The following is a 24,790-nucleotide window of genomic DNA, read 5'->3' as shown; positions in this document are numbered from 1 at the left end:
ATGGAATAGGTAGGCCTCTGCCTTATTGCTCGTGGAAGGATTTTCCAATGTTTATGCTCCTTTTCTGACAGCACAGTTTGGCTAAATGTAGTGCGCCTATGTGGCACCTCACAGCCCCCTCTAGTGGTGGCCTTAGTGCTAATACCCCTAACAACCCAAATTAATTCACGAAAAGGAATAGGTACAAGCCATTCAAAGTCTTCAACTTGAAAGGAGTATATCTGAATTTTTTAAATTCTAAAAACCTCAAAAAGAAAAAAACAAAGAAAGAAACTTTTTTGTGAAGTAGCCTTTCTATTGATTTATATATTATTAAATAACCATACATAGTGTGTGTTAAAAGCATTGAATGTAAAAACATCCCAGCTCCATCAACTGTCCAAAACGGCCTGAATTCCTCCAAATGTTGTTTAATGAATTTTACGTTTGACACCTTTTCACGTGACTATTAAAGTTTAATTAAGAGTTTTTACATTGATATGTCACGTTAATATGCATCACCCCTCACGAGGCTTCTAAGTTACTTATGAGCAAAGTATCAAGGTCTTAGGTTAACACAAATATCTCTACAGGTCATCACATGGCCACTACAGATAGCTGCCTTTCAGGCTGTACTCTGGGATCAATTTTCTCGCTACTTTTCTCCACTCTACGGTAGTAGAACACCGTCAGCGCGAGACGTTTGACCGTTGCTAGGCAACGTGAAACTGCTGGGTAATCTACAACACCATTGCTTGGATAGTTGTTAAAGCTACTGGCAACCTCAAGCTAATGTTAAAAGTTTTAAATGGTGGTTAATTAACCAGAAAGTTGCGACATTATTCGGATTTTCCAAATGTTAACTAGGTTTATGTTTATTTGAAAAATATGGTCCACGACGATTTACGAGTTGAGTGGATCCGACAGCGCGTGTCTTCTGGTTTCAATTTACCGGACGGTCCGAACTGCTTCGACGAACTCCTGAGCCGCGGAGATGGAGAAGAAGAAGAGAAAATCATCCGGTATTTAAACGTTGTGTCTGATGAAGACTCGCCATCATGTCTGCTGTTTTTCAAAACTATTAGAGAGGAAGAAATAGAAGTTGAAATCCCAAAAGGTAAGTTGGGAGAACAGTAGCCCCAGTTAGCAAAGGGTTTCTGTGCTGTTTGTAACTGACTTGTGAAAAATGTGGATAATAAGACTGCGTCTAATATACTCGTTTATGTACTCAGAAAGTAAAGCTAAAGACTCTGCAGACCCTGAAGACCCTGACAAGAAGTCCTGGGCCCAAAGTGGAGAAGAAATAACCTCACAGTCAGAGGAGACACATGAAGATAGTTCCATCCATGTAAGCTTAAACTGTCATTTGAACCCTCTTGTCTAAACTGTTTTCTCAGATTGTGGCTGTTATTGAAATCATTATTGGTTGTGTATTATTGGTACAGAGAATAGAAATAATAATCCATGTCTGTTTTTCCTTTTCCAGAGGACTGATGTCCAAGTGGTTTATCACATTGAGCTCCATGCAGCAGTAAATGAATACCCGGAGAGATTTTTGAAATCTCGCGTTTTCTACTTTCTCAGGAACACAAAGGGTGAGAGGACAGTTCAGTGTCATTACAACAATGTACTTTCAAGCCTTTAATTGCATGTAGAAAAGGTTGACCAAGAAATTATTATTTGTGTTTTGAACAGAGACAATAGTTGAACCACTTGACATGAATGAGGCCTGTGTCCTGATGCCCAGGCTATTCGACATTGGCCCTCAAAATGGACACCCGCTTCGTGTGCTGCAGCAAAAACTTGCAAATGTAAGTAACATTTCTAATGATTTCTAAATAACAAAAACTTAATGTAACAAAAGCAGGAAAACTATCAACATCAACCATGCATATCAAACATTGTCTAAATACAAAAATACAGGATGCATAATTTCACTGTATCTCTTGTCAGGTGTATTTACCCTTGCTGACTGCCCACCAGATGAAGATCACTGGTGCAGGTTATCAAAGCGGGACAGATTCTTCTCATGAGCAGACAAGTCAAGAGGCTGAAAAGGAGAGTCCGGTGAAGTCAAGCGGACACTTCACAGCCCGTGACGAGTTGCTCAACAGGACACACAAATATTTGGGGCTGATCAACAAAACTCTCACACCACTTCAGATTCAAGGTTTTCTAATTTATACGATTAAAATTAAATTATGATATTGGTAATTTGAGAAAAAAACAAGCTTCAAATAAAGTATACATGCTTATGTTTAATGTTTGCAGAGGAGGTTACACTACACATCCCTGAGCTGGACCTGGACCCGGAGGTGAATGTACTGCTTTCTAATCCAGAGATAGTAGAGGAGCTAGAGCAGTGTGTGATGAACTGGCAGACTCACATTACCATTGTTATTGAGGAGCAGCTAAACAAAAAGCTACAGGTTTGTGACACTCCTGACGAAAGAAAGCATGAAAACATACACAGTGATATTCATAGAGCACTGTGCAACATTCACTTCCTCTGTTCCTCCAGGCACCCGGCCCTCTGGCTGACATATATTATTGGCAGGAGCGTTGGTTCATCCTGAGTGCTCTGGGTGAGCAGCTCAAACAGCCCGTAGTGAAGAAGATCCTGCAGGTGATGACCAAAGCAGAAGCTGGCGTTATTCAAACCCTGGATGGAACGATGGCTGAGCTTACCAAATACCGCTCGGAGGCAGACGATAATATGAAATTCCTGAACACTCTGGAGAGGCACTTCATGGTGAACTTATATCGCTTAACTATCATTGCTAAATATATCAATTTAAATATTGTTCCGCTATCCATTCACGTGACTTAAAGTTACCGCTGTCTGTTGTAGAATCTGGCTAGTGGAGCAAATTTCAGTTTGATCCTGGAGACCATCCCTGATCTGATGCAAAGCCTGCAGATTGTGTGGTTAATCTCCTGCCACTTTAACACAAACGAGCGCATGGTCCCTCTGATGGAGCGCATCGCCTGGCAGCTGTGTGAGCGTGTGGATCAAACGATTGATGTCCATACATTATTCAAGTATGTGTAAACACAATTTACATTATACATGGGAACTTAAATTGAGCTTACATTTTACCATATTATATAATTTCACCATTGGCCAGTAGTCAGCCACACTCCTGCATTAAAATAGGTTGTTTTGTAGTTTGTGTGTAACTTTACAATATGGTTTGCCTTTGACAGAGACCAGAGGGAAGTGGCTAAATCCAAGGTGCTTGATGCTAAGCGGGTTCTGGACCTCTGGAAGTCATCCTACTTTGAGGTTCGGGCTGAAATTGAAGAATCCAGCAGGGACCCACGCTGGGAATTTGACCGCAAGAGGCTGTTTGAGAAGACGGATTACATGGCTTCTGTCTGCCAGGAGCTGTACAATGTTTTACAGGTCAGTATACAATTCATATATACTAACCTCTCAATCAAATAAGTGCACATGTGAATGTATAACAAAGCAACTTGGATTTTGGAAAGAGTTCTCATGGATTTGTGTTGTACAGATTTTGGAGGAGTTCTATAACATCTTTGGTCCGAAGCTCAAAGGTGTGACTGGTGACCCAAAAAGCATTGATGAAGTGGTGGGCAGAGTGGACAGTCTGGTTTTGCCTTTTGAGAGCGTCAGTTTTAATCCCTTCAACATCTGTAGGATGAGCAGCTGGAAAATGATCATGCAAGGATTTGACGCTACAGTTCAGGTGAGTAGAGGACACTTTCAGGATGCAGAAGTTGTGAAAATGTGACACTCAGTTTGCTCCAGTAAAACGTTCTGTTCGGTTATGAAGCCGTATCACCTCTTTCATGTTTCTGCTCAGGCGATTGAGGGAGAGGCCATCAAGCTCATTGATCGGTCTTTTAAGACCTTGCGCTCTTCAGCTGTTGCCTTTGACATGCTCCTGAAAGTCAAACTCATCTGCTCCAGAGAGGTCATCAACAACCATTTGATCACAAAGTTTAATGACATCCTGACTCAGTATTGCACAGAGGTACTGCACCGTGAAACCAAGAAAATGTGTTGGTTAATATTTGACTTTATGGCACTTTTGCTGCCGTTCTAATTCACTTTTAGGACTTTGAATCGAATTTGCATTTTTGAAGATTGTTGAAGTCTTTATGTTCTTATTCTAGGTGGACAGAATTAATGAAATCTTTGAAGCACATAAGGACAAGCCACCGCTATATAAGAATGAGCCTCCTGTGGCGGGAGCCATCAGATGGGTGCGATCTCTTCTCCACCGCCTCAAACAGACCATCCTTCCCTTCCTGGAGATAGCTGACAGCGATCAGGCAAAAGTGGTGAGTAATATCACTGTTTCAAAGCTTTATAGGAGTGTAAATATCACACTGCTGAGAAACCAAATTATTACTGAAAGCCTTTAAGTGACCTTTTCTGCATTCTGCTCAGGTAAAAGAAAAGTACGTGGAAATGGCGATGAAGACTCTGAACTATGAGGGGAAGAAGTATAAGGACTGGTTGCGTCAGGCAGAAACCAACTTGCCATTGCTTATGAAAAGAACTGTGTTGGTCATGAATCCCGGTGAAAAACAAATCAAGGCACAGCGAGTATGTATCTTAAGCTTTTTTATTACTTGTAAATGTTACTTAATATTTAGCGAAATACAGATACATTAACTGTTCTTATTCATTCTCATTCCCTGCATTTGTTTCCATTTAAGGATGTCCCACCAGCTGAAAGTGGCCACATGCAGGGTGTGCGATTTATAGTAAACTTTCCTCCTGAGATCACAGAATTAATCTCTGAGGCAAATAGCCTTATGTCTCTGGGCTTATCTGTGAATTGTCAAAATGTGGCTCTACAGGAGCACAAATTCATCAGGTAATGGTACTACCTGTAACTTAATAGAGAGATTATACCAAACCAGGTGGATGTAACCTCCGGCCTGACCTGTTTCAACCTTTGCTTTAGGTATTGTTACGATCTGAACAACCTCGTCAGCAGCTACCACTCTGTGATGGACAGCCTGAGTGGGCCAAAGTGCACTATGCTGGCTCAACAGATCAAAGACACCACAGAGGAGATACAACATGGATGCAAAAGACTAAACTGGTGTTCCTGTGGTATGGCGTACAGAGATGCTGTGTAATCAGATGTGTCAGACACTCATAGTCTAATGAAATTAATACTGTCTGTAATATATTAAAACAGATTTGTGTTTGGTTTTAGCTATCCCGAACTTCATCAGTCGATGCGTTCAGACTGTCTCTAAATTGGAATCAGTTGTCAAACAGATCCAGAAGAATGAGCGGGATATTGAGTCAAAGTTGCAGCTCATGGTGATGGCCAACTTACTGAAGTTTCCTGTCCCAGATAAATCAAACGACCTACCAGGTAGAACTAAAGGAAGGATATATTTGTCTTAATATATTCATTACATAACAGGAATTCAAACTAAAATTCTTAATTACATGTTTTTTAGCTGTCAAGGAGTTCTGTGAGCGAATTGAGCGAGAGCGGGCCATAACTGTGGATTTGCTGAGTAGGAAGTATGCCGCTATTGGCCCCATTATCACAGAGACAGAACATATGATCTTGGAAACCAGCAGCGGCAAAGCCAAGAGTATGGCCGATTACTACAAGTACTGGGAGTACAAGGTGATGGACTCACTTGTAAAGATGGTGCTGAGGTAATTACATGATGTCCGGGTTTTAAGGTTTTCTCATTTGTGAGCAGTTACACTCACTGCTCTTTTGTAAAGCAGCACAACACATGTCATCATTGTAACATCTGTTCTTATTTTCACATTTAGAAACATTCAGGCTTTTAACATGGCCCTCATGGGAGATACTCCTCTTTTCCAAATTGACGCCATCGTGTCTGCCCCAAAAATTGCGCTGCAGCCCCAAAGCAATGAGATCTACTGGCTGCTCATGCAGTGTATCAGAGACTGTGTAGAGAGCACCAAGGTGGGGTCATTTTAAATCTTTAGTGTACCTCTGCATTTAAAAAAAAATCTAATTTTTAATCTAACACTGACAATTGTACTCTTTACTCTTATTAATGTTGCAGCAATTTGTGCGTTGGATGCATGGCACCTGCATTGAGTGCCCTCCACAACGAACAGGCAGTGAAGATGAGGTGATAAAGTTTAGCTTCTACACTGACGTGTGGCAGCATCCACTGATAAATGAGAGCACCATGAAAGTGTCCCAGAACATCCAGTGGCTGCTCCTCTCTGTGGATCGCTACCTGAACCACTGGAAACGCTATCTGCCCCTTTGGAGAAAGAACAAAACCATCGTCCATGAAAAGTTTGCTGCAAAAAACCCACCCTGTGTCATGTATGATGATAAGCTGCAGTCCCTTTCTAGTATCAATCAGGAGGTGATGCTGGAGCCGTCATTCAAGTGTGAGCACATCATCCATGTAAATCTGGAGCCTCTGGCTCATGCAGTGCGCGAGAACACTGACTCCTGGATCAGTTCACTTGGTAGTCTGCTCCACAAGCCGACCAAAGAGAATCTCTTCAACTTAAGAGATGAACTCATGGTACTGAATCAGTCCACACTGTTTGTGTCATATGTTTTTGTATAGATTTTTTATGTGATTTATCGTTATTGTTCTAATTATTCCACAGCAACTCTCTACAAATCTGAAACAGAGCCCTGACACCTTTGAAGATCTGAAGTCTGTCCTCAGCACCATCTCACACATCAGGGACATGTCTCTAGATGTGGAGATGAGATACAATGATATCAAGGAGAGATACAGAACTCTGGCCATGTACAAAGTGGAGGTACAATTTTTACAAAAATAATCATTTTATTGTTATGTTGACAAACTGACGTTTATATAACCTTCCTTTTTGTGCCCCATTTACTGGGTAAGGTTGGAGAGGATGAACTAGAGCTGGTTACTAATATCAGCCAGATGTGGAGTGACCTGTTTACAGAATCCAGACAAGTGGATCAAAGTCTGACACATGTCAAGAAATCATTTACTGAGGTAAGACATCACAACAACACAATCTGGGGCACTGGTTTAGCTCAGTTGGTAGAGCAGGTGCCCCATGTACAGAGGCTACAGTTCTTGACTCACTGATTGCAGGTTCGACTCCCACTCTGCCAATCCTTTCATGCAGGTCATCCCCCACTCTGTACCCCCCAAGATTTCCTATCGCTCTACAGCTGTCCTATCAAATAAAGCCAAAAAAACAACAAAATCTGATGAAAAACAACATAACAGTTAACCATTACGGTCCCATTCCTTTTCTCCTTCCTCAGATAACCAAGGAGAAGATTGAAGAGTTTACGCAGGAGTTGTCCATCTTTGCTGAAAGCTTCAACATGCACGGTCCTGGCGCTGTGGGAGATCATTTGGAGAAAGGTACCTGTGTACTTGAACCTTGCCTTTAGTTGATATATATTTAGAACAACTTTAAATATTGTTTTTATACTTGAAGTGTGGCAAAGAGGCCAGTATCTGTCTTTCGTCCTTTGCAGGACTGACAATTATGGCAACATATGAGTCAGATCTTGCCAAGGTGGTGGCAGAGCGGCAGGAGTTAGCTAATGCAGAGAAGCTGTTGGACCTACCAGTCACCATGTACCCAAAGATAATCAGCATGCAGAAGGACATGACGGGCCTGAGACGGATATATGATGTCTTTAAAGCTCAGAAGGTCAGATATGGTGGCTATCAGTTATGAAGAAAAAAATGCTAATGCCTTATTTGGACACATTATTCCGATCAACATGGTTTTACAAGTATTTAATGTGTTCTTCCTGGAATCTTTCAGGATGCAAAGACAGAGTGGTCTCAGACCCTGTGGGTGAATTTAGACATCCAGCTGCTACAGGAGGGTGTTGAAAGTTTCATCAAAAGATTGAGGCAGCTGCCTAAAGATGTGCGGGCGTTACCTGTTGCCTTCTTCCTGGAAGGACGCCTGAAGGAGTTCAGAGAATCTCTGCCTCTCCTGCTGGACCTGAAGAATGAGGCCCTCAGAGACAGGTGAGTCTACAGAATGGCACCAGAATCTTGAACCTTGAATAATCTGGCAAAACAAAATGGCAATTTAATAGTAGACCAGGAAAGGCCAGGTTAGAAAAATATGAATATAATTACTATGTCTAAATCAAATGAAAAACATTAAATGCATATGAACATGTGTTTTTACATAATTGTCCTCAGACACTGGAGGGAGTTGATGGAAAGGACCGGCACGAGCTTTGAGATGAACCCTGAGAGCTTCACTCTGGAGAACATGTTTGCTATGGAGTTGCACAAATATGCAAATGTCATCGGTGACATCGTGACTTCAGCTGTTAAAGAGCTCAGTATTGAGAGGGCAAGTTTCCATCTTTGTGAATCATCTCAAACTGGGAATAAGGATTAATTGTATCAGTAAACACATGAGACCCTATCATCTGTTTGTGCTTTTGTCTGTGTGATTCCAGGGGGTGAAGGAGGTGGTGGAGACCTGGGAAAACATGAAGTTCAGTGTCATGCCCTACTTTAAAGGCACTCAGGAACGTGGTTCGATTCTTGGCGCAGTGGACGAGATCCTGCTGAATGTGGACAACGATGCCATGAACCTACAGAGCATGGCGGGCAGCCGCTTTGTTGGACCTTTCCTTGGCACCATACAACAATGGGAAAAAGACCTGTCTCTTATCAGTGAGACCATAGAGGTCAGTGAGAGCAGTCAAATCACATTTTAGCTGATCATAAAATCCTTACTGAAAAACGACTTCCTGCACAGGTATGGTTGCTGGTACAACGGAAATGGATGTACCTGGAGAGCATTTTCATTGGTGGAGACATTCGCTCGCAGTTACCTGAAGAAGCCAAGAAATTTGATAACATTGACAAAAGGTTTAAAGAGGTGAGTGTTACTATAATATCAGACTGATGAAAGCAAGTTACCCTGTTACTCTACACCTCTAAATAACTTTGTCTTGTTTTCTTTTCATGTAGATAATGAGTGACACAGTGAAGGGTCCAAACATAAAGAGGTGTTGCCTGATCCCCAACCGGCTAACAGACCTGCAGGCGCTGAGTGATGGTCTAGAGAGGTGCCAGAAGAGTCTGAATGACTACCTGGACTCAAAGCGGAACGCATTCCCTCGCTTCTTCTTCATCTCTGATGATGAACTGCTCAGCATTCTGGGAAGCAGTGACCCTGCCTGTGTCCAGGAGCACATGATCAAGGTATCAGGGATGAGGATAATTACTGTTTGTAATGTGTGGGAAACATTTTCATTGATAACTCCTTTTTTTGTGCAACTAGATGTATGACAACATAGCATCTCTGAGGTTTGATGTGGAAAGCAATGGGGAGACGGTAGCTGGAGCCATGGTGTCAGCTGAGGGTGAGGTGATGGAGCTGAAGAAGCCCATCCCAGTGGAGGGCCGGGTGGAGGAGTGGATGACGGGAGTACTACTAGAGATGAGAAGGACTAATAGACTCATAACCAAGGAAGCAGTCTTCCGCTACTGTGAAGACAGGAGCAGGTGCGTGTTGATCCTACAGGTGCAGTTTTGCCAGTGTCTGTATGTGCAAATGAACCTCATTAAACTTGTCCCATCCATCTTTGTTAGGGTGGACTGGATGTTGCTGTACCAGGGCATGGTGGTGCTGGCTGCTAATCAAGTGTGGTGGACCTGGGAGGTAGAAGACGTCTTTAAAAGTGTGAAGAAAGGAGACAAGCACGCACTGAAAAACTACGCCAAGAAAATGCACCAGCAGATTGACGAGCTGGTAACACGAATTACTCAACCTATGAAGAAAAATGACAGACGGAAGATAAACACTGTGCTGATCATCGACGTCCATGCCAGGGATATTGTCGACAGCTTTGTTCTGAACAGGTGAACTTTACCTTTAAAAATTTCCTTTTTTTATTGCACATGAGAGTAACACGTTTTTTTAAGGTAAAAATAAATACAATGACGGCAATATTCTCTTTCCAGTATCATGGACGCACGAGAGTTTGAGTGGGAAAGCCAACTTAGATTCTACTGGGTTCGGGAACATGACAACCTATTTGTGCGTCAGTGCAGCGCTTCCTTCTCTTACGGCTATGAATACATGGGGTTAAACGGTCGATTGGTTATAACCCCCCTGACAGACCGTATCTACCTCACCCTAACGCAGGTTTGAGAAGCTTATAAACAAGTTAATAAAACTAAAAAGCAGCTATGTAGACTGTTCTGACGATGTTTGTGATGTTTGTGATGCAGGCGCTCTCCATGTACCTGGGTGGAGCTCCTGCTGGACCAGCTGGTACAGGAAAGACAGAGTCCACCAAAGATCTGGCTAAGGCTTTAGGTCTGCTCTGTGTGGTTACAAACTGTGGTGAGGGGATGGACTACATGGTAAGAAACCTACAAGTGAAGAGCCAACAGCTACCGCGAAACATCTTAGTACCATAGACTGTATAGTTAACATAACCACGGGGTTGTTAACCTTGGGTTTGCAGACCGCTGTTTTGAAGCCTTAAGTTGACAGTTTGGCTTTCGCCATCATGTTTTTTTTGGACCAGGAAGTGACCGTATTTGCATGAGAGGGTGGATATGCATTGCAATTTCCCAGTTTGGGATCAATAAAGTACATCTATCTATCCATCTATGCCCCCATCCTGGATGACAGATTGCTGTCATAGTGACTTGTCAATCAAAGATAGCCACGCCCTGTAGGCCCATGCCCTCTGGTAGACTTACATGCAATTGTATTTTTTTTTTATGCAGTTTTAATCCACTTTTGCACTGGCTTCACTTTTGAAACCACAAGGCAACCACTTATGGGGCGACGCCTGCGAGCTAGTTCAGGCAGACAACTCGAGCTGCACTGATTTAATAATTGATATACGTCACTTCCACATCACCTGACAAACACTTCCTCCCAATTGGCGGTCTATTTAAGCTGCAAGATTTCCTGTCTCACCCTCTGCTCTGTCATTGCCATCGCTGCCCTGCACCAGTGCTGCGCTCCTACTTTCAGCCCCACCACCACCCCAGCATCCACCTGTAGGCTCCGAATAGGGGGTTTAAGATATATTCTCATCACTCCTCAATTTCTGCATGTAAAATAAATCAGCGAGGAGTGATGAGTTCGGAGCCTAGACGCCAAACCAGCTATGTTCTGCTGCATTAAACATTTCAAACTATAACAACGTGAGTTGTCTGACTGAAGTATATATTCTATCTGTGTTTGCAGGCTGTGGGGAAGATCTTCTCTGGGCTTGCCCAGTGTGGAGCTTGGGGCTGCTTTGACGAGTTCAATCGTATCGATGCCTCTGTGTTGTCAGTTATCTCCTCCCAAATCCAGACCATCCGCAATGCTCTCATGCTGCATCTTAAAAGGTTCCACGTGAGTCTGTTGTAGTTGTAAAGATCCTGTTATACAAACATTGGAATTGTCACATAAATATGATTTCAATATGTATAGATGTAGAATATTTCATTAAGATTGTTTTTCTCCGTAAAAAAAAACACTTAGCTTGCTTCATTATTCAAAATAAACAAGGTTGTTGACATTAATTTACCTTAACATCTATGGTCTCATTTCACTATTCACATCAGTTTGAAGGGCAAGAGATCAGCCTGGATGACCGCATGGGGATTTTCATCACCATGAACCCAGGCTATGCAGGACGGACAGAGCTGCCTGAATCAGTCAAAGCCCTCTTCAGGCCGGTGGTGGTCATCGTGCCCGACCTGCAGCAGATTTGTGAGATCATGCTCTTCTCTGAGGGCTTCCTAATGGCCAAGGTGAGGGACGCATACACAAAACACAGCATTGTATAATGAACCATGTTTCTACTATATAACCAGAATGCACAAGAAGTGTTTTCAGGTAATTTGGTACTAATTTATTAGTTGTTGGTATCATCTGTAACGGTTACCTACATGTTAATTTCTCTTCACTGCTGTTGAACTCAGGTGCTGGCAAAGAAGATGACAGTACTGTATAAGCTGGCTCGTGAGCAGCTGTCCAAGCAGTCTCATTATGACTTTGGTCTGCGAGCTCTGAAGTCTGTCCTGGTGATGGCAGGGGAGCTGAAGAGAGGCTCTCCAGACCTGAGTGAGGTAGAGACTAAAGAACATTTTTATGTTTCATTTTTACATAGTAAATAAAACTTTTTTCATGCAAGTCTAAAATATTAATTGGGTGGATATTTGTTTTTTTTAAATTAAGCTATTTTATATTTAGACTACCAGTCAAAAGTTTGGACACACTTTCCCATTCACTTGTATGAGAAAATGTGTCCAAACTTTTGACTGATAGTGTATATGAATTTCAATCATATTAAACATATTAATTCTGTTTTAAAATATTGCTTTAAAAGATGCTTTGTGCTCTTGTCTCCCTTATTCGCTGCGATCTCATCTGGCCATCACACAGGACGTGGTGTTGATGCGGGCTCTCAGGGACATGAATCTGCCAAAGTTTGTGTTTGAGGATGTGCCCTTGTTCCTCGGCCTGATCTCAGACCTGTTCCCTGGGCTGGACTGCCCTCGTGTTCGCTATCCAAACTTCAATGATGCTGTGGAACAGATCTTTCAAGACAACAAATACGTCTTACTGACCAACCAGGTGACTTATCTGGGTCTGAGAATGCATTCTTTGTGATACGAGCCTTTCTTCACAGGAGATTAGATCCTGATATATCCTATTCTTTGTGCTGTCTGTGGTTTCAGGTGGATAAAGTGGTGCAGATGTATGAGACGATGATGACTAGACACACAACTATGGTTGTGGGCCCGACGGGTGGAGGGAAATCGGTTGTGATCAGCACATTATGTCAAGCTCAAACCAAGTCAGTTTACATGGCCTAGGTTTACACCACCTTTTATACTTGTGTATACAATAGTAACCTTTATTTGATCTCATCATCAGATTGGGATTGCAAACCAAGTTGTATCCTCTGAACCCGAAAGCCATGAGTGTCATTGAACTTTATGGTATTCTGGACCCTGACACCCGAGACTGGACCGATGGGATCTTATCCAACATCTTCCGTGACATCAACAAGCCTACTGACAAAAAAGAGCGCAGGTAGGACTTATTTAGTCAATCAGATGAGTGCAATATGCCAGTGGTATCAACATAAAGGCATGTACTTTGACACACAGGTACATCCTGTTCGATGGGGACGTGGATGCTCTGTGGGTGGAGAATATGAACTCAGTAATGGATGACAACAAGCTCCTCACTCTTGCCAATGGAGAGCGGATACGTTTACAGAGTCACTGTGCCCTTCTGTTTGAGGTTTGTCTGCATTTTAAGGTTGCTTTCAATAGTATTTCTTCCCTTACACATATTAAAGCAACTTTCAGAGCATGATGTGAGGAATCATTTCAGGTCGGAGATCTGCAGTATGCTTCCCCTGCTACCGTTTCCCGCTGTGGGATGGTTTTTGTTGACCCCAAAAACCTGCGATACACCCCGTACTGGCAGAGATGGGTGAACAACAGACCTACAGGGGTATGAGAAAAAAACCACACCTATGTAATATTTGTGTTTGCTTCTAACTTCATAACATCTCATCTCTCTGTCTTCGTTTTACCAGGAACAAGAAGTGCTCAATAAACTCTTTGAGAAATATGTGCACAGCTCAATCAACATGATTGTGGATGGTATTGTTGATGGCAAGCAGGGCCTGAAACTGAAGACTGTTGTTCCTCAGACAGATCTGAACATGGTACGTCCATCTTGTGTTACTGCTGGAGGAATATATACTCAGAGTACATGGATGAACTGTTAATGTGTTGGCTTTGTGTTCAGGTCACTCAGCTGTGCTTGACGCTGGATGCCCTTCTTGTGAGTGAGAGCAGCAGTGCTGACGTCCTGGAGTGTTACTTCCTGGAAGCTCTGTACTGCTCACTAGGGGCCACACTGCTGGAGGGCAGCAGGATCAAGTTTGATGAGTTCATTAAAAGGCTTTCCTGCCTAACATCAGTGCAGGATGAGCAAACCCTGGCTGGACCTGGTGAGATCCCGGGTAAGAAGCAAGAACTTTGATGATTTGATCATTATAAACATTATTAAATATCCCCTTCAGATAGAGTTTGATTGTAGGAAACATTCAATACTGTATACCAGAGAACATGTAGGAGAATGTATCATGTAACATAAGAATATAAAATAAATAGGTTGTCCATCATTGCAAACACTTTTGAAAACAGGATTGCTTTATGGTTTAAGGTTGAATGAATAAGCATCATAAAATAAAACACATCCAATTGTATTCTCTCTTATTGAATATGTACAGTTGTGTCACTTTTCCTCCTTAGTTTTTTAACAAAATTTCTGCATCCATCCAGGATACCTCCCGACTCTGTATGACTTCCATTTTGATGGAGCACAGGAGAAGTGGGTTCCCTGGAGTTCCCTGGTCACCAAATACATCCACAACCCTGACATGAAGTTTGCTGATATTTTAGGTAAAGGTCAATTCTGCATACACACTGTACATTTGATCAGAAGCTTGGCCCCCCCAAAGCTGCATCTTCCATCCCTTCTCTAGTGCCAACTATCGACACCACGCGAGCCAGCTGGATCCTGGAACAGATGGTGAAGATAAAGAGGCCGGTCCTTCTGGTTGGAGAGTCTGGCACGTCCAAGACAGCCACCATTCTTAACTTCCTGAAGCACCTCAATGCAGATACAAAGGTCGGTTTACCATCTAACCATCTATGCATGAGAACATTTGTAACGTCACTTGAGTTTTATTTTCTTCCTTTTCTGTCCTTAGATCACTCTGATCATCAACTTCTCGTCTCGAACGACTTCGATGGACCTGCAGAGGAACCTGGAGGCCAATGTGGAGAAAAGGACCAAAGAGATCTACGGGCCTCCTATTGGAAAGAGACTGCTGGTCTTCATGGATGACATGAATATGCCAAAGGTGCGTGATCCAGGCTCTCATCCAAGTCTCTTCTCTCCTCCACTGTGGCGCCTGTGTGTTAGGCATCATTGTTATTTACCTTGTGCTCATCCAGGTGGACAGTTACGGCACTCAGCAGCCTATCGCACTTCTGAAGCTGTTATTGGACCGAGGAGGCATATACGACAGAGGGAAGGAGCTTAACTACAAGATCCTCAAGGACCTTGGCTTTATTGCTGCCATGGGAAAAGCAGGAGGTGGGAGGAATGAGGTGGATCCCCGTTTTGTCTCACTCTTCAGTGTCTTCAGCATCCCCTTCCCCGCTGTGGAATCCCTCCACCTCATCTATGCTTCCATAATCAAAGGCCACACCAGAGTGAGTATCTCTTTCCCACACCAATCAATACAATCATTCTTATCACTCAGATTTATTATACCTGATTCATTATTTCAGCCATTTGAGGACGCCATTCAGAAGGTCTGTGATGAAGTCACCATGTGCACACTGGAATTATACAACAGCATCATCAAAGATCTGCCGCCTACTCCCTCCAAGTTCCACTACATCTTCAACCTGAGGGACCTGTCAAGAGTGTACAACGGGCTGACTCTAACCAAGCCTGACAGGTCTGTTCTAGCATATTCACTGTAAACACATGAACAGAGACTGTGTTGTTAGAGGTTAATGTCTCTTAATGTCTTTGCTTTATCTGATTTCTCTAACAGGTTTTTGACTGTCACACAGTTTGTGCGTGTCTGGAGGAACGAGTGCTTGAGAATCTTCCATGACAGACTCATTGATAAAACTGATAAAGCTCTGGTAATTATAACTATACAAGAACAAATACTGTACATGTAATTGTTCTTCAAAGTGTGATTACAAATGTAGACGATAAATCTGCTGTATACTAAATAGTTTAATTTGTCAGTTGTACCCAATATGTTTTTTTGCCTTCAGGTCCAAGGCCACATAAAGAACCTGATTGAAGAACATTTCAAGTCGGACATGGAGGCAGTCATGAGGGACCCTATCCTTTTTGGAGACTACAGGACCGCCCTCAGTGAGACTGAACCGAGGGTCTATGAGGACATGCAGGACTATGACGCTTCAAAAGCCCTGTTTCAGGTTATTTCAAGTTTAAAACAATGTAATTAACTGTGATTGGTGGCCTAAGTGTACAGGTCTTTTTGGAAAGCTTTGCCATATTCTGTCTCATTATATACTGAAAGACCTAAAAGACGTGTTTTTACATCCTGCAGGAGATTCTAGAGGAATACAACGAGAACAAGTCGAGGATGAACCTCGTGCTGTTTGACGACGCTCTGGAGCATTTGACCCGTGTTCACCGTATCATCCGCATCGATCGTGGTCACGCCCTGCTCGTGGGTGTGGGAGGCTCCGGAAAGCAGTCCCTCACCAAGCTCGCTGCCTTCACTGCCGGCTGTGAGGTTGTAAAACACAATACACATTTCAAGTTTTACTTCTTTACAGTTATGAAGACGAAAGTCATATGTGCTGCAATTACACTAAAAGCCCAGCAAATAGAATTTGTAAATAGGTGTTGACCACAAGACACCAAATGTGTCATGCCCAGCGGGAGGGAGAGAATATTTTGCACTTAGTTTTGAATTTTTGGCTCAATGCAGTCAAAGCTGTGTTCCTGTGTGGAAGCATCAGTCTTTAACTTTAAACCTACTAAAGGAGAGATTGAAAGGGAGAGACAAAGTAGCACTCAACTATCCATCCATCCAATTTCTATACAGTTTATCCTGTTCAGGGTTGCGGGGGGCCGGCGAGAGGCGGGGTACACCCTGGACTGATCGCCAGTCAGGGCTGCATTCAACTATATATACATAGATCTGTAGCATCTAGTAATACAATCTGCTTTCCCCAGGTGTTCGAGATAACACTTAGCAGAGGATACAGTGAGTCAAACCTCCGTGACGACCTGAAAACACTGTACCTGAAGCTTGGCATTGAAAATAAGAAGACAGTGTTCCTCTTCACTGATGCCCATGTTGCTGAGGAAGGCTTCTTGGAACTCATTAACAACATGCTCACCTCAGGTTGGATATCACTCAAACCTCCTGGCTCACATTAAATGCATCTTTCTTAAAAGCAGCAGCTGATTGTTCCCATCCCTTTACAGGCATTGTTCCTGCGCTGTTCCCTGATGATGAGAAGGAGTCGGTCCTCAACCAGCTTCGCGATGAAGCTCTTAAGGTGGGATCAGGTCCCTCTAAAGAGAGCGTGTGGCAGTACTTCGTCAACAAGAGCGCCAACAATCTACACATTGTTTTAGGCATGTCTCCAGTGGGGGACACCCTGAGGACACGCTGCAGGAACTTCCCAGGTGGAATATGGTGTCAGCTTTCACTTGATTTAAATATAATTTCTGATCTTTTTTTATTAACTGTGTGAATGTTTTTTTTTTTTCTCAGGATTAATGAACAACACTGTGATAGACTGGTTCCTGCCCTGGCCTCCACAGGCGCTGCTTGCAGTGGCTCAGTCTTTCCTTGGTGGGTAGTGTAACATAGAAAACATCCGTAATAGAAATGTTTGTTTTTTAGGGCTTTAAAGCTTTATCTGTTTTGTTATTTTTTCTACAGGTGAAAGTCCAATGATTCCCGAGGCACACTCCTCAGCAGTGATAGATCATGTCTGCATGGTTCACACTTCTGTAGGAGACTACAGCAAGCTATTCCTGCAGAAACTCAGGCGTTGCAACTTTGTTACTCCAAAGAACTACTTGGACTTCATTAACACCTATTCCAACCTTTTGGAGGAAAATGACAAATATATCCTGGGTAAGAAGATGCAACATGTTTTAATGTTGATGCATCTGTGTGGGGAGAGTTCCACACAGCTGCTGTGTGTTCATATGTTTGTGATGACTTCAGGGACTTAGTTATGTGAACCTGTTCGCTCTTGTACCAGCTCAGTGGAAACATCTAGAGGGAGGTTTGGATAAACTGAAGGAGGCCAGCGAGCAGCTGGCGGAGCTGAATGTCAAACTAGCAGAGCAGAAGGTGATCCTCGCCGAGAAGTCCGTAGCCTGTGAGGCCCTGCTGGATGAGATCACCACAAACACAACTGTAGGTCAGTGCCTGCATGTCTTAACTTAAGGTTTAAGTAAACACAATCTTCTGTAGACGTCCCACACTAAGCACAGCTGTTACAAAGCACTTATCAATGACTATTCCTTTTAGCGGAGGAGAAAAAGACTCTGGCAGAAGACAAAGCCAAAGAGATTGAGGAGCAAAACAAGGTGATAGCTGTTGAGAAGAAAGAAGCAGAAAGTTCTCTGGCTGAAGCTCTGCCGGCATTAGAGGCGGCCCGCATGGCCCTGCAGGACCTGGAAAAATCTGATGTCACAGAGATCCGGTAAACTCTCCTCCTCTATAAAGGATTGATCAATAGTTTAGAATGTTAAATCAAATATTAGGTGCATAGATCAATAATGCAAAACCAGGACTTAGCATTTCTGACCAAACAAACAAACTCACAGCATCTATGAATCTATCTTCTTTCTCTTTCTACCTCTCCTGATGGTCTATCGTGCAGATCCTTTGCTAAGCCACCCAAGCAGGTGCAGGTGGTTTGTGAGTGCATCCTGGTGATGCGTGGCTACAAGGAGATCAGTTGGCAGGCAGCCAAGGGGATGATGTCAGAGGCTAACTTCTTGCGCTCACTGATGGAGATGGACTGTGATTCCATACATAACAACCAGGTCAGGACTGTCAAAGGTAAGTCGTCTTCATGTTCAATGGAAACCCAACATAAAAGGGCCAATAATAAATGTCCATGTGCTTTATATGATAGTGCCAATTGTATTTGCAACTCCCCCTGGCTAGGCTTCCTGAAGAATCTCCAGACGAGCTTTGAGGAGATGCAAGCCATCAGTAAGGCTGGCTCGGGAATGCTCAAGTTTGTCGAGGCTATCATGGGTTACTGTGATGTTGCCAGGGAGATAAAACCCAAGAGAGACAAGGTAATGTAACATTTGCAAAAAATGTGAAATAATGGTCAAGAAGAAGTGACAGATTAAACTTCCATATTTACATATTTTCTAGGTTGCAAGACTGGAAAAGAACTTCTTTCAGAGTAAGCGCGAGCTGGAGGGCATTCAGAGCGAGCTTAGCGGAATCCAGAAAGAGTTGCAGGCTCTTGGAGAGAAGTACCAAGCTGCAATCTATGAGAAACAGCTGCTACAAGAGGAGGCTGAGCTCATGGAGAGGAGGCTGATAGCTGCTGACAAACTCATCTCTGGCCTGAGCTCTGAGAATGAACGGTGAGGCTGACAAAAACACAACACACGGAGTCACAACACTTGCAATTATGAGCCAAACAAACCCTGCAAAGAGTTGCTTTTATGTTTATGTTGAATCTCCTTTTCGTCACCCCTTTGTTTCTCCATCTATCCCTCGTTACTACTGCCTCATTTTAACTATGCCTGCACAGGTGGACACAGGATTTGGAGGAGTTGAAGCAGCGGCGCGTGCGTCTCCTGGGTGACTGTCTCATCTCTGCTGCTTTCCTGAGCTATGAAGGGGCCTTCAGCTGGGACTTTAGAAATGAAATGGTTTATCAAGTGTGGGTTAAGGATGTGCAGGAGAGAGGCATCCCCTCAAGCCAGCCTTTCAAAATCGAAAACCTTCTGACTGATGAGGTAGAAATTAGCAGGTGAGGCTCAATGAGGATTTTAGAAGACTGAAAAAAAAATTGTTGTATGTATGTGGATTAGTTTTTTTCAGCAATACTAAAACTGATTATGTGTCAAATGAACCTAAGATGGGGCTCAGAGGGCTTACCTCCAGATGAGCTGTCAGTGCAGAATGGAATCCTCACAACCAGAGGGAGCCGATTCCCCATGTGCATTGACCCTCAACAACAAGCCCTCAACTGGATTAAGAAGAAAGAGGAAAACAATAAGCTCAAGGTACAAAAAGTTGAATTCAAATACCAGTCATGTGTCATTACTGCTCACAAGTAATAAGATTACAACCAGAAAGAGTACCGGCACGCGGTCCTGACAATGTGGCCGTCCCTTTTTTCCCCAGATTTCATCTTTCAATGATCCAGACTTCCTGAAGCACCTAGAGATGGCCATCAAATACGGCTTCCCGTTCCTTTTCCAAGATGTGGATGAGTACATCGACCCTGTGATTGACAACGTCCTGGAGAAGAATGTAAAAGGAGCGGAGGGTCGACAGGTCATCATGCTGGGTGACAAGGAGGTTGACTATGATCCCAACTTTAAACTGTACCTCAACACCAAGCTGGCAAACCCCAAATATTCCCCATCAGTGTTTGGAAAAGCCATGGTTATTAACTACACTGGTAAGATCCTTTGGCAAATTTGTATTCAAAACATTTAAGAACATGTTCCTAAGTTTCTTGTACATCTCTTCCATTTATTAATTGTATCTATATTGTGTGTAGTGACCCTTAAGGGTCTGGAGGACCAGCTGCTGAGTGTGATCATGGGCTTTGAGAAGAAGGAGCTGGAGGAGCAGCGTGAGCACTTGATCCAAGAGACGAGCAACAATAAGAAGCTGCTGAAGAACCTTGGGGACATGCTGCTCAGAGAGCTGGCCACATCTACGGGCAACATGCTGGATAACACAGAGCTGGTTCACACATTGGAGGAAACCAAGTCAAAAGCCAGCGAGGTGAGTTAGCTCACAGCAATCACCAGTCAACAGCAATTCTACTGAAGTCAATATTTCTATTTGTCATTGTTTGATGTTGTGATCACCAGGTGTTTGAGAAACTCAAGTTGGCTGAGAAGACATCCGTGGACATTGATAAACTCAGAGATGGTTACCGACCTGCTGCCAAGCGTGGAGCTATCCTGTTCTTCGTGCTGACAGAAATGGCTCTGGTGAACAGCATGTACCAGTACTCTCTGGCCTCCTACCTGGAGGTGTTTGACTTTTCACTGCGCAAATCTCTGCCTGACTCTGTCCTGCCCCAAAGACTGAAGAACATCATCAACACACTGACATACAGCGTTTACAACTATGGCTGCACAGGTAACATAATGAAGATGGAATAATGAGATGAGCACAGATGTTATGATGATGACTTTATAAACTCAACTAACTGCATGTCGTCAGGTCTGTTTGAGAGGCACAAGCTGCTCTTTTCCTTCAATATGACCATCAAGATTGAGCAGGCAGAGGGGAAGGCTCCTCAGGAGGAGTTGGAGTTCTTTATCAAGGGTGAGACATCCAGAGAAGTTTAACTCTTCTTCATATTTAAGAGGATGTCAGTGATCACGAACAAACATAAAAACATGTGCATGCACACGTCGTTCAAAGCTAATTTTCAAATTTTCCACCTCACGTGTAAAGGTAATCTATCCCTGGAAAAGAGCAAGCGCAAAAAGCCTTGTGACTGGCTTCCAGACCAGGGCTGGGAGGACGTAGTGAAACTTGCAGAGCTCTTTCCTGAGCAGTTTGGCTCTCTGCCTGATGACGTGGAGAAGAATTCCACTGACTGGAAGTCTGTAAGTGACCACAGCATCAGGAATCACCATAAGCACTTAACTTCATCCATTAAGAGTATAACTGTTTTTTCTCCTTAGTGGTACGACTTAGATGGACCAGAACAGGCTCCATTCCCCATGAAATATGAGGAGAACCTGTCAGCCTTTCAGAAGCTGCTGCTGCTGCGCTGCTTTCGTGTGGATAGAGTTTACAGAGCTGTAACTGACTACGTCACAGTCACCATGGGCGAGAAGTGAGACTGTTTCTATTGCAATTATGAAGTAAAGTTGTAAATAAACCATGTACACAGTATATACAGTGCTGTATGTCCACCACAGTTATTTGACAGGGTGTACAGAATGTATTTTTATTGAATCAAATACAAATCAAAGTTCCTCATGTTGTCTTGTTTTTCTGCTCAGATATGTGCAGCCTCCTGTGATCAGCTATGATGCAATTTATGAGCAGAGCACACCTTCCTCCCCCATTGTCTTCATCCTGAGCCCCGGCTCTGACCCAGGAAGTGACCTCATGAAACTAGCAGAGAGGTCAGGCTTTGAAGGAAACCAATTCAAGTTCCTTGCTATGGGCCAAGGACAAGAGAAGGTACTTAAACCATCCTTTTCACATCATAGCCATGAAGCTTTTACCATGTTATCTCACTAATTAACCAGGCTAATTGTCCTCTGTGGTAAAGGTGGCACTGCAGTTGCTGGAGGGGGCGGTGGCCCGTGGTCAGTGGTTGATGCTACAGAACTGCCACCTGCTGGTTAAGTGGCTAAAGGATCTAGAGAAGTCCTTGGAGAGGATCACCAATCCCAACCCCGACTTCCGTTTGTGGATCACCACCAACCCCATTCAGGATTTTCCCATTGGCATACTTCAAAAGTCTCTCAAGGTAAAACTACATTTGCCATCTGCAAAAAAACAAAAACAAACTGCCAGATTTGACTTTCCAAGTTCCAACACTGGACACAAGGATTTCCTCAAATTGGTGTTATATTTACGGGTTTTAATCTATATGTATATATATATCAAAGCGATCATACAGTTAGGGAAACTACACCTGGAACATCTACTGTTGAGACAGCTGAATAAGAGACCAAACAAGAGTAATAGAAAATAATTTACCATTGTCAGTGTGTTTCCATGTACTGTAATATTGTGTGCAGGTGGTGACGGAGCCTCCAAACGGTCTCAAGCTGAACATGAGAGCCATGTACTCCAAAATCTCCCATGAGACCTTGACTGCATGTCCACACCCTGCCTTCTGCAGCCTGGTGTACGTGCTGACCTTCTTTCATGCTGTCGTCCAAGAGAGACGCAAGTACGGCAAGATCGGCTGGAACGTCCCCTATGACTTCAATGAGTCTGACTTCTTTGTACGTGGCACATGTACTCATTTACACTATGTTGGAATTTTTTGATTCTGTTATATATTAGTGATATTTAACTTTTCAATGGTTGTAACAATATTAATGTACTCAACAGGTGTGTATGGAGATACTGAACACCTACCTGACCAAAGCTCACAACCAAGGAGACAGCAATATTCCCTGGGGAAGTCTTAAATACCTCATAGGCGAGGTCAGGCTGAATCCATCGTGTTTTCATACACTGTTCCCTTTTTATCTTTCCAGCTGATGCTTTAAGTTTAGTTTGCCTGCATGATGTTTTGTAGGTGATGTATGGTGGGCGGGCCATCGACAGCTTTGACCGTAGGATCCTGACCGTCTACATGGATGAGTACCTTGGAGACTTCCTCTTCTACACCTTCCGAGCCTTCCACTTTTTCAGCAACAAGGATGTAGATTACAAGATCCCTCCAAATGGGCCTAAGAAAACATACATTGGTCAGTTATATTCACTACTTTACTCTTATTTAATAAAAGTTTTTTTTTTCTCATTGCTAACAGCTTATGTCTGGTATCTGTTACAGACGAGATTGAGAGCCTGCCGCTGGCAAACACACCAGAGGTAATGGGTCTTCATTCAAACGCAGAGATAGGATACTACACGCAGGCAGCTAAAGACATGTGGTCTCACCTCATAGACCTGCAGCCTCAGACAGGTAGGATTTAGTATTTTTATACCCGTGCCCCCTTGCTGCCAACCGTCTCTTATGTCACTCCTTTATGTTTCAGGGGAATCTGGCGGAAGCATCAGCAGGGATGAGTACATCAGCCAGGTGGCACAGGACATTCAGAACAAGCTGCCGAAGTTATTCGACATGGACGTGATCCGTAAAAAGTTTGGCACTGACGTTTCCCCGACCTCGGTGGTGCTGCTTCAAGAACTGGAGCGCTTTAACAAACTCGTGGTCCGCATGCAGCGCTCGCTGGCTGAGCTGCAGAGGGTGAGGAAGAGGGGCACAACAAGACAACAAGAGATCAGCAAAATAAAAAAAGATTAGATTTGTTTCTGATTCTTCTCTGTACTCTAGGCCTTGGCCGGTGAGGTGGGTATGAGCAGTGAGTTGGATGAGGTCGCTCGGGCCCTTTTTAATGGTCACATTCCTGCCATTTGGAAGAAGTTGGCACCTGACACTCTGAAGTCCCTCGGCAACTGGATGGGCCACTTCAAGAGGCGCTATGAACAGTATAGTTACTGGGTGAGGATGGACACACGCTATATCACAGATAAACACATACATGTATAAGTGAGTATATTTTTTATCTGTGTATGTTTTTTCCACCAGGTGGAAGAGGGAGAACCAAAGGTCATGTGGCTGTCAGGACTCCATATCCCAGAATCCTACCTGACTGCCCTCGTCCAAGCAGCATGCAGGAAGAATAGCTGGCCTCTGGACCTTTCCACCCTGTACACACAGGTGACCCAGTACCGCGATGAGGAAGAAGTCAGTGACAGACCTGGACAGGGTAATGAAACCACACACACCCTTTGCAGCATGATTAACACTGAGTTATAAAGACTGATGGTAATCTTTCTTCATGCAGGCTGCTTCGTGTCGGGTCTGTATCTGGAGGGAGCAGACTGGGACACAGAGAAGGGCTGCCTAGTGAGGAGTAAACCAAAAGCTCTGGTTGTTGAACTGCCCATCCTTAGAGTCATCCCCATAGAGACACGCCGCCTCAGGCTACAGGTGAGGACCACAGACCCTACAAGCCTCCATATTATATACTTTATTTATATGTTTTTCTTAACTGTTGTATATATTTTCACGTGTTTTCTGCCACAGAATACGCTGAGGACACCTGTGTACACCACGTCCTCGCGGAGGAATGCGATGGGTGTGGGGCTGGTTTTTGAGGCAGACCTGTTCACCACCATGCACATCTCCCACTGGGTGCTTCAGGGAGTCTGTTTATGCCTCAACGCTGACTAAAGACAGATCACAGCCTCACTGAGCTGGTTAGCTTTCACACAATGTATTCTGACATGTTAATTCACATCACTGATGCCTGATGTCTGGTCTTCTAGAGAAACAA

At 43.5% G+C, this 24,790-nt stretch overlaps 1 protein-coding gene across 1 annotated transcript; it reads left to right on the top strand.

Annotated features, from left to right (window-relative positions):
• Window positions 1-2,240: 2,240 nt before the first annotated feature.
• On the top strand, window positions 2,241-24,687 carry dnah10 (dynein axonemal heavy chain 10). Its single transcript, XM_069683860.1, has 73 exons — window positions 2,241-2,408; window positions 2,501-2,731; window positions 2,831-3,021; window positions 3,187-3,385; window positions 3,498-3,692; window positions 3,810-3,980; window positions 4,123-4,290; window positions 4,400-4,558; window positions 4,672-4,832; window positions 4,923-5,074; window positions 5,181-5,345; window positions 5,434-5,641; window positions 5,765-5,921; window positions 6,025-6,504; window positions 6,593-6,751; window positions 6,844-6,960; window positions 7,239-7,341; window positions 7,458-7,636; window positions 7,754-7,965; window positions 8,146-8,302; window positions 8,412-8,645; window positions 8,717-8,839; window positions 8,932-9,165; window positions 9,245-9,468; window positions 9,556-9,825; window positions 9,928-10,111; window positions 10,198-10,332; window positions 11,174-11,326; window positions 11,539-11,727; window positions 11,899-12,045; window positions 12,362-12,553; window positions 12,658-12,776; window positions 12,857-13,015; window positions 13,093-13,228; window positions 13,322-13,444; window positions 13,530-13,661; window positions 13,745-13,961; window positions 14,284-14,403; window positions 14,487-14,632; window positions 14,715-14,867; window positions 14,962-15,222; window positions 15,301-15,473; window positions 15,573-15,666; window positions 15,805-15,972; window positions 16,107-16,295; window positions 16,742-16,913; window positions 16,997-17,200; window positions 17,289-17,369; window positions 17,460-17,657; window positions 17,788-17,949; window positions 18,060-18,234; window positions 18,415-18,596; window positions 18,705-18,841; window positions 18,924-19,141; window positions 19,312-19,533; window positions 19,642-19,789; window positions 19,911-20,190; window positions 20,293-20,522; window positions 20,612-20,885; window positions 20,970-21,074; window positions 21,207-21,361; window positions 21,440-21,594; window positions 21,764-21,947; window positions 22,039-22,239; window positions 22,514-22,723; window positions 22,833-22,928; window positions 23,023-23,194; window positions 23,281-23,412; window positions 23,486-23,697; window positions 23,785-23,952; window positions 24,040-24,220; window positions 24,299-24,444; window positions 24,541-24,687. The coding sequence occupies exons 1-73, from the start codon at window positions 2,241-2,243 to the stop codon at window positions 24,685-24,687; spliced, it is 12,954 nt and encodes a 4,317-aa protein (XP_069539961.1).
• The last annotated feature ends 103 nt before the right edge of the window (window positions 24,688-24,790 follow it).

The sequence above is a fragment of the Semicossyphus pulcher genome, unplaced genomic scaffold (assembly GCF_022749685.1).
Source record: "Semicossyphus pulcher isolate SPU_LCO1_2020_fin unplaced genomic scaffold, fSemPul1.0.p SCAF_6, whole genome shotgun sequence".
In the NCBI taxonomy this organism is placed as follows: domain Eukaryota; kingdom Metazoa; phylum Chordata; class Actinopteri; order Labriformes; family Labridae; genus Semicossyphus; species Semicossyphus pulcher.
Note: the sequence above shows the minus strand (reverse complement) of the source record. Positions and strands in the feature narration are given on the sequence as shown.

Excerpts from the sequence above, each read along its gene's own strand:
- dnah10 (XM_069683860.1), top strand. The coding sequence starts at position 2,241 with ATGTTTGCAGAGGAGGTTACACTACACATCCCTGAGCTGGACCTGGAC. Across the intron at positions 5,642-5,764 it reads CTTGTAAAGATGGTGCTGAG|AAACATTCAGGCTTTTAACA; the intron begins GTAATTACATGA and ends TTTCACATTTAG. Across the intron at positions 18,597-18,704 it reads CCAGGTCAGGACTGTCAAAG|GCTTCCTGAAGAATCTCCAG; the intron begins GTAAGTCGTCTT and ends CCCCCTGGCTAG.